The sequence below is a fragment of the Triticum dicoccoides genome, chromosome 7B, assembly GCF_002162155.2.
Source record: "Triticum dicoccoides isolate Atlit2015 ecotype Zavitan chromosome 7B, WEW_v2.0, whole genome shotgun sequence".
Lineage (NCBI taxonomy): Eukaryota > Viridiplantae > Streptophyta > Magnoliopsida > Poales > Poaceae > Triticum > Triticum dicoccoides.
This window is the reverse complement of record NC_041393.1, coordinates 610,424,057-610,438,628: the sequence shown is the minus strand read 5'-3', so window position 1 is coordinate 610,438,628 and position 14,572 is coordinate 610,424,057. Positions and strand designations below refer to the sequence as shown.

The following is a 14,572-nucleotide window of genomic DNA, read 5'->3' as shown; positions in this document are numbered from 1 at the left end:
CTACAAACAGAAAATAGTGCCAAAATACCTTTTTCCAAATTTTAAGTTTTTTTTGCAGGGAATCCAAATTTTAAGTTTGCCAACCACATGTCCCATGCGGTGCCAAAAAATATAGTATAAAAATGATAAGGAAATAATGTAATAACTTGTACTCCTGTACAAAGTGTAGAGAAAGAGAAAAAAAAAGTAGAGATAGAAAAAAAAACAAGGTGGAAAAGACAAGGACGCCGCCCGCCGAACACGCGCGGAAACGCTGACGACCCGCCGGCCCGGTCCGGCCCGACCCCTTCCGCCCGGTTTCCCCTCCCCGTCCAACCCCAACCCCGACCCGACGCGCTCGGGCTCGGCCTCCCTCACGCCTCCGTCCCCGTCCGGCACCAAACCCATCCCATCCCCTCCCCTCCTCCTCCCTTTTCCACACTGACCAACGATAGCCAGGCCACCGCACCCGCAGTTTCGTGCACCGCACTTCTCCACCCACCACCTACCTCCCCCCGTGTTCCCCTCCCCCCTCAAAACCTATCGCCGCAGACCATCCACCCACCGACGAGCTATCGCCACGGCCGATTGATCCACAGCGCGGGGCGGTGGCGCACCAGATCCGGCCGCGGCGGCGATGATGAAGCAGCTGCTGCCGCAGAGCCAGCTGCGGCGCTCGGCGGCGGCGTCGGCGGCGCGCTCCTCGGGGGGCGGCGTCGGGGCCGAGGGCGCGGGTGGGCCCGACGGCGTCGGCGCGGGCGCGGGGGCGGGCGGGCGGACCGCCTCCTCCTCCACCTTCTGGTTCCTGCTCCACGCGTTCTGCTGCCTCATCTCGCTCTTCCTCGGCTTCCGCTTCTCCAGGCTGCTCTTCTTCCTGCTCTTCTCCAGCAGCGCGCTCTACGCCGCCACCTCCAACAACAAGTCGGCCGTGCTCCGCGCCATCACGACAACCACGACGACGACCACGACGACCACAACCACGACCAACACCTTCACCCTCTCCTTCGCCGCCGCGGGCAACCCGCCCCCGTCCAACCCGGACAACCTCACCGCCGCCGCGCTCGAGGAGGCCGCGGGGAGCACGCAGAGCCACGTGGTGGTCGGCCGCCACGGGATTCGGATCCGCCCCTGGCCGCACCCCGACCCCGTCGAGGTCATGCGCGCGCACCGGATCATGGAGCGCGTGCAGGAGGAGCAGCGCCGCTGGTACGGCGTCAGGGAGGCGCGCCCGGTGCTCGTCGTCACCCCGACCTACTCGCGCGCCTTCCAGGCGCTCCACCTCACCGGCCTCCTCCACTCGCTCCGCAACGTGCCCTACCCGCTCACCTGGATCGTCGTCGAGGCCGGCGGCGTCACCAACGCCACCGCCTCCATGCTTGCGCGCTCCAACCTCACCTTCGTCCACGTTCCATTCCCGGAAAAAATGCCCCTCGAATGGGCCGACCGCCACGCCACTGAGAACCGCATGCGCCTCCACGCCCTACGGTATGCACCTCCTACTCAATCCACATAGCCTGCCTACCTGTAACAGAGGATGATTGGTTTGCTCCTGTCATTTAGGGTGATCCGGGAGAGGAAGATGGACGGTGTAGTTGTGTTTGCCGATGACAGCAACGTGCATAGCATGGAGCTGTTCGATGAGGTGCAGAAGGTCCAGTGGATGGCCGCAGTGTCTGTGGGTATCCTTGCGCACACCGGAACAGCAGAGCAGCCACGCCTTACCGAAGAGGACAAGAAGAACATGCCACTTCCAGTCCAGGGTCCTGCCTGCAACTCTTCCGGGCATTTGGCTGGATGGCACACATTCAACACGTTGCCGTTCTCTGGGAAGACCGCCACGGTGGTTGGCGAGGCAGCGCCTGTGCTACCGAAGGGTTTGGAGTGGGCTGGGTTTGTGATGAACTCGAGAATGCTGTGGAAGGAGGCAGAGGGCAAGCCTGATTGGGTGAAGGATCTTGATGCTGTGGGGGAGAATGGGGAGGAGATTGAAAATCCTCTTACTCTCTTGAACGATGCGTCCTATGTTGAACCGTTGGGCAACTGTGGGAAGAAGGTCCTACTTTGGTGGCTCCGTGTTGAAGCCCGGGCCGACAGCAAGTTTCCACAAGGGTAAGATTTTGTTTTAGACCCTGTTTCTGTTATGTGTTGCTGGTCATTTTAATTTTCCTGTTTCTTATCAGAAAGTATTATGATGTTCTATATGACACTTCACCTTTTGTCCAATACGTTAAACACCTCATGCAACCACAGATCATAGAGAACCCTTTCTGTCAGTTAGGCCTGACCAGACTTGGTAGTTACAAGCCCAGTCTCACTATTTGAAGGGTACACCATGAAAACATGACCTAAGCCAACTATTTTGCAGTTGCCATGGAACTTAAACGTCAATGTATGTTTGATCCAGCAATAGAACTGCCATTTCCAGGGGCACAGCCACCACGCACCTCCGGCATGGGCACTTATTAGTTAGTCTCTGGAGAATTCTTTTTCTCCAGGCAGAGGTGGGCTGGTGGCCGTCTCAGGAATGTATGAGGGATTTGTTTTTCAGGGCTGCTAGGTCCAGCCCACAAGGGGCAGCTGATCAAGCCCGTGTGATGTGCTTGATTGTTGAATTTATTTTAAGAATTGTCATATATATATATATACCACTGTATCGTGGACACCCAGATAGTTAATCCTGCTGTATCGCCCCGGCTCCAAAAGTTCCCTGGCTCCAATACTGCCCATATTTAGTATGGTTATGTTGGGCTGAGTGGTGTCAGATTTCGTTACATGTGATTTTCTAAATGAATAATCTTAAAAAACCCAGTTTAGAATAGCCAATATTGCCCACCCTCTAGCCTGTCTCGGCTAACAGCGTGTTTGGCAATATTTGGGAACGGGAATGGGAGTTTAGTCTAGGGAGTTGTATTGAGATTAGACATGGGATGGGTCGTTTTATTCCCAATCCCCTGTTTTGGCGCATGGTAGGAATTATGTGTGAGAATTTGAGGAAAATTTATATTCCCTTGTTTGGTTCATGGGAATTGACGAGGGACTAGACCAGGGAAGTGAACATAAGTTATGATGAAGGGTTAAGATTGACTCACAAACAATCCCCTCCCAACTCCCACCCCCTCCCTGTTAATAAAACTGTGGGAGTTGGAGTCTCAAGTCCCATGCCTATTCCTTTATAAATTCCCAATCCCCCTAACCAAACAATAGATTTGAAGTCTCCTACCCTTTTAATTCCCATTACCTCACACTAATTACCCCCAACCAAAGAGTTCCATTCTGGTCTAGGATTTTTTAGTGTTGTGCTTGTAGTACTGTTAAAGTAATCTTTGGGATGTGAGCGCTATAGGCCTATGATAGTTTTGCTTGGTTTTCCTTTTCATACTAGTTTCAGAAAGGAACTTGATTCTGGTATACACTTTGACACACATTTACAATCTGCACGCATTAGAGCCAGCATAAAATTAAGTAGGAGTATTTCGTAGCTGCAATATCTGTCTATTTTTATGTAAATATTTGAGATTGACCTCTTACACGGGCATGGTGCCATATGGCAACATTAGAACAAAGAATGTTTGAATATATCATTGTTAACATAAGTGTTAAATTTTAGACCCTGCGTTGTCATGTAGTTTAGCATCGTCAAATTGAATGGTTTAACCGTTTAAGAACATTTCCTTAAAATAGTTAGGCGGAAGAAAAAGACCCATTCCTCGTGTTAGTCTTGGTCTCCAAAACCATGTGCCATAGAGAGCCCTCCTGAGAGACTTGAGGAATAAAAGGTCTTGAGAAAAACTCTGGATTTCACTGCAGTCAAATATAAGATTCTGCTAACCTATCAACTCTGATTATCAGATTTGTTTTCTTAGGTTTTTCCTTCTCTTGTCTTCTGAATTAAGCATGCTCAATTTTCTTCTTCCTTAGGCTGTAATAACCTAAGTTGAAATTATCCATTTTTAGGCTGTAATAACTTAAATTCTTCTTTTGCAGGTGGGTGATTGAGCCACCTTTGGAAGTTGTTGTTCCCGCCAAGCGCACACCATGGCCAGAAACCACCATGGATGTCTCATCGGAGATGTTAGACGCCAAGCAAGAGCAGGAGGACAGGCAGCTGCCAAGGACCAACAACAGGTCAGCTCGGCCCCGAAGCACCACCACGAAACGGAAGGGCGACGTCCACAACTGAGGCAGGATAAACAAACCATGTAATGTACATCTCACATCACCTTACACCCGCGGTATCTGCAATAGGAGGCATGTCCAGTCGATCTAGTGGGTATTGTGTTTATTTTTTTGTTTCCTGATGTTTTGCTCTGGTGGCAACGACGACGACGCTCTCGTGCTGGGATATGTCTTCCTAGAAGACCGTTTCGTTATCTGTAGCTCTACCTGTTGTGCTGTAATATAACACCGCAGTTGTTGTCTCAAGAAAATGGTGTCTGAATTCTGGATGACCTATACGCATGTCGACTCTGAAGTATTGTGTGATCAGTGTTTTCAGGCATAGTTTCCCTTTCAGGCTGCAAGTGGGACTGTCCGCGGGAAGCCCGCATCCGCCCAACATCTGCCACATAATATAGGTGGAAAGCCCGCGCCCAACATCTGCCACATAATATAGGTGGAAAGCCCGCATCTGCTTGCATATTTTTACACGGGATAAGTGGGTTTAGCGGGTAACCCACCTCCCACCAACATGACTGGAAATGAATGTTCATGCGCTCAAATAGCAGCCAAGTACGAGCGCGTACAGGCACGTTAGGCAGCATATACAAATATTCAATTGTTCATGTTCATGCGTATACTGAATAGTGATTGTTGAACACGAGGTCTTCTGGTGCCGGCGAGCATCGGCAAGTTACCTGAAGCTGGACATCATGCACTGTCAAAACAAGTTACCTGAAGCTGGACATCATGCACTGTCAAAACATGGATCTGGTGTACTTAAAGTTGTCGCCGCCCACACGGCTGTGGAAGATGGATGGACGGGTAGAGAATGAGTAAATGACTGATCAACCAGAGAGATGGATGTGTGTCCCTGCTTGCGGATGGCACCAGACAAACGCGAGGCTTTTTCCAAGATCGCGATGATAGCAAAGATGCGTCGTCCATGGCGAAGCTGGGCGGCCTTGACGGAGCTGGGCTGCGACATTGCGGCGGCATCCATGGCGGACTGGGACAGACCATGACAGAATCGGACGATGGCGACGCTGTGGTGGCGTCCGTGGCGGCTATGGCGGAGTTGGAAGACGGCGTTGTGGTCATGCACGGCGGCGGGCCCTGATTCGAGGAAGTGAGAAGGAAGTGGGCTCGCGGGCGCCGCAGGACAAACCCACCTATCCCACATATCCAGTCGCTCTATCCGTGGGTGTCCACGAACACGGATTACGTGGGCTTTTACGTGGGCACCGCGGGCAGCCCACGTCCACTTGCAGCCTGACTTCCCACCTATCCCACATATCCAGTCGCTCTATCCTTGGGTGTCCACGAACACGGATTATGTGGGCTTTTACGTGGGTACCGCGGGCAGCCCGCGTCCACTTGCAGCCTGACTTCCCTTCCTTTGGGGGTTGTGCTGAAATCGTGATGTTTTTTTGTTTTTATCTTTATCAAATGTAAGTATTTAAAATCTACTCCCTCCGTTTCTAAATATAAGTCTTTTTATACATATCAAATGGAGTACAACATATGAATGTATGTAGACATATTTTAGAGCGTAGATTCACTCATTTTGCTTTGTACTCCCTCCGTCCGAAAATACTTGTCATCAAAATGAATAAAAGGTGATGTATCTCGAACTAAAATATGTTAGATACATCCTCTTTTATCCATTTTGATGACAAGTATTTCGGGATGGAGGGAGTATGTAGTCACTTGTTCAAATCTCTAAATAAACTTATATTTAGGAACAAAGGGAGTATTTTTTTTACAGTATGTTATCAATAATCCCTGTGTTGGAGTTGTGTCGAATATAGTGTACGAGGTAGGTTACAGTTGGACTTGTAGTTGTATTGTGTTTAGATAGGATATGGAGTCGTGTCCTAGTAGGACACTTGTATCCTAGGCCTTTCATATATAGCGGGGCTAGACACACGTTGTAACCTATGCCAGCATAATAGCACATGCGCGCAAGGGGGAGCCGGCGGCGTGTGCCGGCGCCCGGGTGGTCGGTGTGCGGTATTATGACGGTGTCATGGGGAGGAGCGCCCATAGTCAAGCCCCGGGAATGTAGCCAGTGGTGGAGCTTAGTGCAAGCAAAACCAGGCTATGGCCCGCCCAGCTTTGTTACAAACCAATGTGCCTAAAGAGTGAAATGGGCATGGATGGAAAAAAATGATCTGCTTTTTCTAAGCTGGCCCGCCCAATCATTTCATTCTAGCTCCGTCATTGGATGTAGCCATATCGGTGAACCTCGTTAACAAATCTCGGTGTCGTGCTCGTGTGATTGCTTGGTCTTCGAATGATCGACGATATGCTTCGGATTTATTCTAACAAATGGTATCAGAGCAAGGTTACGGAAGGTCGATGTGTGTTGATTTAGAGTAAGATTGCCGTTGAGTTCGTCGCGGAGATGAAGTGCGGAAGATTAGTCTTCGGCCGAAGCTACTGCTCGGATGGGAAGCAAGTTTTCCATGAAAGTCATCTTGTACCGCGGTCATCGGTGAGTATTGGAAGCATCGCGGCGGAAGGATCGCGATCGGCTGGTTGGCAGCTGATGTAGCGGCAACCCTAGGCAGCGCGTACGAAGAGTACGGGCTGGCCCAGGCGGGGCTCGCAGGTACACGCGGCCAGGCATGGAAAAGCTGGCTAGGCAATTGGCACGCTGCGTGGAACGGCTGCAGTGCAGATCCGATCGAGTGCTTACGAGATTTGTTTGAAAAAAAAGGAGGACCGGGTCCTCGTGTACGGCACGGATGGAGGCAACAGATCAAATCAGCAGATGAAATCCATTGGTTGATACGCATACATCGGAAAGCACACACATGGCAAAGCAATAGCAACATCGGGAGTTGAGCTAGAGCAACTATACGTTGAAAGATCGTGGATGTCGCCTAGAGGGGGGGTGAATAGGCATTTTAAAATAATTACGATTTAGGCTTGAACAAATGCGGAATAAAACTAGCGGTTAATTTGTCAAGCACAAAACCTAAAACAACTAGGCTCGCCTATGTGCACCAACAACTTATGCTAAGCAATATAAGCAACTATGTGATAGCAAGATATGTGTCAAAGACCAATATGGCTATCACAAAGTAAAGTGCATAAGTAAAGGGCTCGGGTAAGAGAAAACCGAGGCACGCGGAGACGATGATGTATCCCGAAGTTCACACCCTTGCGGATGCTAATCTCCGTTTGGAGCGGTGTGGAGGCACAATGCTCCCCAAGAAGCCACTAGGGCCACCGTAATCTCCTCACGCCCTCGCACAATGCAAGATGCCGTGATTCCACTAAGGGATCCTTGAGGGCGGTCACCGAACCCGTACAAATGGTGACCCTTGGGGGCGGTCACCGAACCCGTACACTTTGGCAACCCTTGGGGGCGGTCACCGGAACCCGTCAAAATGCTCGGGGCGATCTCCACAACCTAATTGGAGACCCCGACGCTTTCTCGGAGCTTTACACCACAATGATTGAGCTCCGAACACCACCAACCGACTAGGGCGCCCAAGCACCCAAGATGAACAAGCTCAAGGGCACCAAGCACCCAAGAGTAATAAGCTTCTCAACTTTTAACTTCCACGTATCACCGTGGAGAACTCAAACCGATGCACAAATGCAATGGCAAGGGCACATAGAGTGCCCAAGTCCTTCTCTCTCAAATCCCACCAAAGCAAGTAATGCTAGGGAAGAAAATGAGAGGAAGAACAAGAAGGAGAACACCAAGAACTCCAAGAACTAGATCCAAGGGGTTCCCCTCACATAGAGGAGAAAGTGATTGGTGGAAATGTGGATCTAGATCTCCTCTCTCTTTCCCCTCAAAAACTAGCAAGAATCCATGGAGGGATTGAGAGATAGCAAGCTCGGAGAAGGTCAACAATGGGGGAAGAACGCGAGCTCAAAGGATAAGGTCCATTGGGGAAGAAGACCCCGTTTTATAGGAGGGGGAAAATCCAACCGTTACCCCACTGTACATCCCCGCACAGAGCGGTACTACCGCTAGGGAAGGGCGGTACTACCGCTCCGGGCGGTACTACCGCTCAACCCAGCGGTACTGCCGCGCTGCCAGGGTCCTGACCCTAGGGCGGTACTACCGCTAGGGAAGAGCAGTACTACCGCTTAGGGCTGTACTACCACTCCTACTACCTCCCTTAGTGCCGCAAAACCCGACACGAAAAACTCGTTCGAGAATCGAGGCGGAAGTAGCCTAGACACACAGCGGTACTACCGCCGAAAATCCCAAGCGGTACTACCGTTCGGAGAGCGGTACTACCACTTGGAGCGGTACTACTGCTCTGAGAGCGGTACTACCGCTGGGGAGCTTCGGCGGTACTACTGCTGTGGTCGCGGTACTACCACTGGGGCCAACCTTATGCCTCAACCACGAAAACAAAGAGCTCCGAATTGAGCTCCGAATTGAGCTCAAAGGAAAACCAGAACTGCCATAACTTCTTCATATGAGCTCCGAATTGAGCAAACTCAAGCTTGTTTGAAACAAGACAACGAGTAGCATCAAAACAACGACTGGTTATAGAAGAAGAGGCAGGGGAGGTATGCTTAGCAAACAAAGGAGTGACACCTCCAACAGAGAAGAACCGGCATACCCTCCAACATCGAAAACATCATAGAAGATGCATGTGAACTCCGTTTTCGATGAACACGAGCTTGTCATGAACATGACCAAAAGCTCCAAATCTCACAAGGAGAAGAACCAAACAAGAACCAATAAAGATGATGCAAGGATGCAATGGTTTGAGCTCTCTACGAACGATACGATCAAGCAACTCATCGAGAGCCCCCCTCGATAGTACGGCAAACGATCCTATAACCCGGTCTCCCACAACTACCATGAGACCGGAAAAATAGAAAACCTATCAAGGGCAAACCTTTGCCTTGCACATGGTCCACTTGAGCTAGATGATGACGATCTTGACTCCCTCAAGTTGGACCACCTTTCTTGATTGCATTGGCTAGAAGAGGACTAGTTGATTGCTCCCCCATACTCCACTATGGGTGAGCCACTCTTCTGCACATCTTCACAAGTCCATTGTCGCCACAATGGATGGCAAGCTTCAAGCATATGATCTCTTCATGATGATTCAACTTGAGCTTCCACACCGCAACCTAACCCCACAAAGAACTCTCACGAAGACCATGGGTTAGTACACAAAGCGTAATTGACCATGCTTACCATACCATGGGATCGCTTGATCCCTCTCGGTACATCTTATATGCTTTGTGTGTTGATCAACTTGATTCATTCTTTAACTTAGTCTTGATCAACCTTGAATCTTTCCAACTCTCTTCATTTGGATGATGTCTTGAAGGTAAACATGAATGATCACACAATCTTCTTCTTCAAGACATGCTTGCAATAAGCTCAACACTCATAAGACCAATCTTTGGATAATTCCTTAATAGCAACTTGGTCATCACAAACTCTCCTTGAAACCAACAAATGGACTCCAAGAAAAGCCTATGGACAAACCCTTCAAATATAACTCAAGGCAACCATTAGTCCATAGAGATTGTCATCAATTGCCAAAACCAAACATGGGGGCACCGCATGTTCTTACATACGTGAAGATCAAAAGTTTTTGGTTGAATTGCTACTAGTACTGGGAGGTGACCACGTTAGGTTTGTTTATGTACCTTGGCATCGTGGAAAGAAGCTCGGTTATTTTTCACAAGGTCAGCTGTACAAAGAATCATGACGTCATCGGGCATCGGGTTTGAGGTGGAGAAGTTCAATGGAACTGAAAACCTTGGGTTATGGCAGACATGGGTGAAAGATTGTTGGCACAACAAGGATGCTTGAAGGCATTGCGGGAAGTCATGTCAGCTAAGATGGAATTATCATATGATGAATGGAAATTCACAGAAGATGATTTGGGAGCCTTGAAGCGTGTCATTGCAGTAGAACAAGTTCGGTTGGGTTGGACTGGATAGTCTGACAGATCGACGCAAGTCGGTTGGTACAGAAGACGGTGGTGGAATCGGCGACTACGACATAGGAGCGTGAGGCTGATGGGTGACCGACTTCTGGGCGTGGAAACACGTGGCACATGCCCGAGGGCTTGGCGCCTTCAATAAGACTATGGCGCGGGGTTGATTCAAGACGGTGCTCACATGAGAGCTTGAAGTCGACAGGACGCAAGGATGGACTGATCATCTACCATGGAGTCATGTTGAAGGGGGAGTTGGAGTCTAGAGGACTTCACTTGGTGCTGATTGAGGGGCTACGGCGTAAGACGTCAGAGAGTCGAAGCCTATTTCAGCGGGCAAAGCGAGTGACACGTAGTTCGGACTGGAGCCCAGTGGTCTGATGGAAGCGTGAAACTCGTCACCGGTCGATGATGATCGGTGGTACCCTGCAGTGGGGGTTGAGTGGTGTGGTCCGCGGCCCTTGAGACTCGACCGAGACAGCGGAGGCTCGACGCGATAATAGCGGCGAGGTGTGCGGTATGCACGGGGCATGGAGACGGGCCAGGGCAGTCTTCAGCTTTGCGTTCTCCTCCTCCAATTTGCCGACTGAAGCCAACTTCTGGTCCGCAAGCGTCATCTTCTCACGTGCTTCCTTTTGAGCAGCAGGAAGGTCCATGTCCTTCTTCTCCAAAGCCTCCTTCATTCTCTCTAAAGAAACAACACTCTTCAGACGAGCCTAAAGTTGGCGGTTTTCACTACGCACATCTGCTTGTGTGAAGTTACTCGGTTCAAAGAGACTAAATGAAAAGAAGTGGAAAATGCGATTTGCTAAGCAGACAAGGCAGTCGAATGGTTACCTCCCATGATGGCCGTCTCTTGCTGAGCAGTCTTGAAATTCTTCTTTGCGAGTTCAAGGTCAAGTTCAACACTGATATGCTTCTTCTTTAACTCGGAAAGCCGAGCTCCAAGATCACAAGACCTCTGCAGTCAGCAAGAGTGATGTGTCAGTCGACAGAAATAAGAGACAGTGACAGAGAAAAGTTACTCTAAGACTACTGCCGAATCAAATATTCACCAGTAGTCTCATGGACTACACCCAGTGGGTGCACTTAGCGTGCCCCCATTGGTTCAGATCAACGCTCAGCAGGGTCTACCAAGCGTGAGTCCAAAAAAAGGGAGACAAAGGAAAGAAGTACATTCTAAGACCTCAGTCGACTGCCAGCAGTCGACCGTGGTCTCGGGGACTACACCCAGTGGGTGCACTCGACGTGCTCCCATTGATCCAGAAAGTATACTAAGACTCAACTCAAGTCGAGTGGCATGGGAAGTTTCCCAAACTCTAAGCAAAGAAACACCCCAGTGGGTGATCGGATAGCAGACAACATTCGAAAGTTCATTCGGAGTTTTGCTGACCTGAACATTGGTTTGAAGGGCAGTACTGGCGTTGTAAGCCACCTGGCTAGCCTCATGCATCACCTTCACCTGCTCCATGACAAGGTTCATCTGGCGAAGAGCTTCCCTAGCGGCACTCGGTGAGTCATCCGGGGTCTAATACGTAGCAAAGAGCGATGGTTGTAGGGCAGTCGAAGCAGTTGCTGGGTCAGAGGCGTGGAGTTGCACTGGACCAGCAGGAGTCGGTACGGTCGAGCCCTACGGAGGATCAGTCGTCAGTGGGCTGGCGAATGTGACGCTGGTCTAAACCGGCTCTCCGGAACGTTTGAGCACCGCCTCAAGCGCCGGTGTCGACTGAGGGACTTGAACTTCAAGCCTCCTCCTACCAGAGCTACCACCCCTCTTCCTCCTCTCCTGTAGAGGCACTTCTTCTTCATCATCAAGAAGCAGAACGACCTCTTTCGGAACTACAAGAAGAGAGAAATGTCAGAAACTCTGCCGATTGGCGACCCACTCAACTTAACGAAGCTTGGTCGAACAGACTTACCGACTCGCGAGGTGGCCTCTTCGTCTCTGGCACCTTGTCGATGTCCATGTCAGTGGCAGCAGAGGTGGGACTAGAAATATACATGAATCGGCTGATCAGAACAAAAAAACTTCAGTCGACCAACATAAACACAAGCGAGACACTCACCCTGAAGCAACAGGGAAGTCCATCTTGATCCGTGGCAAAGTCTTCCGAGCCTTGGGAGGAGCAACTTTGGGCTGCTTGGCCACCTTTTCCGTCGGCTCTGGAGTCGACGTCCGAGTGCGCTTCTGGGTGTTGGTACTCGGAGCCACACTTTTCCCACGCCCGACAGATGGGTCATGCTGCTGTTTGGATCAACGTTCAGAGCATGACGGTGAGTCGGCTTCTTCCTCCTCGTCCGAATCCTCACTCTCCTCCTCCTCTTGTTCACCCGGAGACTCCCACTCGCCACTCTCTTCCGCACTGTCCTCTCCCTCCTGGTCCTGCTCCAAAGCTTGTTCGCCGTTGGGCATCGAATGCATCTCAGTGAATACCTGCAGGACAAGTCAGTCGAGTAAGATTCAGTCAACATGAGGTACAGTCGGAGCGCGAGCGCGAAACAGTCAGAACAAAGAACATATCTTGTCGGGCGGATTTCCGTCGCCAAAGGGGATGACTCGCCTGGATCCTCTGGGGTTGTCCTGGTTACCTGTGATGCTCCTCAGCCACAAAGCCACGGTGTCAGACGGCACCTCTTCTGGATGGACCCGAGCGGTGTTGTCTGGTCCGGAGTACAGCCACATAGGATGATCACGAGCTTGGAGAGGCTGGATGTGTCAACTGAGGAACACTTCCAGCAGGTCCAGGCCGGTGACACCCTCATTGATAAGTTGGACCACTCTCTCCACCAACATCTTCGTCTCCACGGTCTCAGCAGCAGTTACTTTCAGTGGGGCAGGAGTCCGAACACGGTCCAATGAGAAGTGGGGAAGACCAGTCAACTGACCTGGAGCTGCGACGTCCTGGCAGTAGAACTAGGTCGACTGCCAACCTCTAACAGATTCAGGGAGAGTCATGGCAGGAAAGGCACTCCTATGCCTCTTTTGGATACCTAAACCCCCACATATCTGAATGACGTGGGTTTTCGATTCACTCGACTTTGCCTTTTTTACCGACTGGGAACGGATGGTGAAGATATGTTTGAAAAGACCCCAGTGCAGTCGACACCCTAAGAAGTTCTCACACATCGATACGAATGCAGCCAAATACGTGATGGTGTTGGGGGGAAATGGTGGAGTTGAGCGCCAAAGAAGTTCAGGAACCCTCGAAAGAAAGGATGCGGAGGGAGCGAAAAACCCCGGTCGACGTGAGTGGCGAGTAGTACACACTCACCCAGACGAGGCCGCGATTCCATCTCCCCCTTCGGCAGCCTTGCCGCCCCCTTGGTGATTAGTCCGGACTCCTCCAGCTCAGCCAGATCCTCTTGCCGGAACGAAGACCGGACCCAATCGCCCTGGATCCAGCCCGGCGGCAGCCCCGCGCGCGATGACGACCCATGGTTCTGCTTCTTGCTTTTCGCCGCCCCCGTCGCCTTCTTTGCGCACTCTAGTGCCGCTGTCTTGTCCTTCACCATGGCGGTAGGGCAGCGACGTCGAGAGCGGAGGAGCTGGGCCTGGTGGAGATGCAGAGGAGAAAGAAGGAGGAACAGGCGTGCATAGTGCAGGTGCCTCGGCCCCGTCGCCTTATAAAGGGTCGCTTCCGAGTGACTGACGCGTGGGGCCAGGCAATCCTGTCACATCCCGCAACAGTTGGACGCAACGTACGTGGCGAAAAAGGCGGCGCAGTAATCAAGGCATCGCTGCCTATCCGGTCCGCCTTTTTCGGCGCCTTCCGTCCCGCGCGCTTCCCCGAAATTTCGTATCCCGCGAAATCCGGGATACCAGCAGTCAATCACGCCCGAGATCCCGCGCACTAATACAGCACTCGGCACATGATGCCACAAGTTCAGTCGACAATTCACTGAATGGATCAAGGCGACTGAGTCGACACTGAAGTACCGACGTGGGTTTTCGGTCTTGCAGAAAACACTCACGAAGGCGCAAAGCTCAGAGCAGGTTCAACTTCAACCTACTTTCCACTCGAACCTTAATCCATTCGGGGGCTACTGATGAGGATACAGACCTGGGGTAGGGTCATAGGCCTGACCTATGCGTCCTACCCAGGGTCACTACCCAAGAAGATGAAGGGTCCAAGCGACAACAAGAGACCACCAGTTGAAGATGTCGAATGCAACCCACTCGACATGCGTGTCACTCAGAGGTCTTCCTCCTTACCGTCACTCGACCAAGCAGAGAACCACTCGACCTATCGAAGACCAGGAGCCACTCGGCGTGGCAATGGTCAGGCGTTTCCTCCATAGTCTTTAAGGTCATTAACAACGCTTAAGGCTGGCGTTACCAGTAACGCGCCCATTTTATGTATATTAAGTCCCTTGTAATGGAGGATGGCTGTGACCTGGCGCACTCTATATAAGCCACCCCCTCCTCTCGCACAAGGGTTCGCACCCCCTGTAATATCACACACATAATTCAATCAACCGCCTCCGGGCACCGAGACGTA

The 14,572-nt window shown here is 51.1% G+C and overlaps 1 protein-coding gene across 1 annotated transcript; it reads left to right on the top strand.

The window, feature by feature from the left end:
• The first annotated feature begins 516 nt into the window (after positions 1-516).
• Positions 517-4,450, top strand: LOC119338337 (probable beta-1,4-xylosyltransferase IRX14). The gene is made up of 3 exons (XM_037610627.1): positions 517-1,464; positions 1,540-2,088; positions 3,964-4,450. Exons 1-3 carry the CDS (start codon positions 617-619, stop codon positions 4,157-4,159), a joined length of 1,593 nt encoding a protein of 530 aa, XP_037466524.1. The 5' UTR covers positions 517-616; the 3' UTR covers positions 4,160-4,450.
• The last annotated feature ends 10,122 nt before the right edge of the window (positions 4,451-14,572 follow it).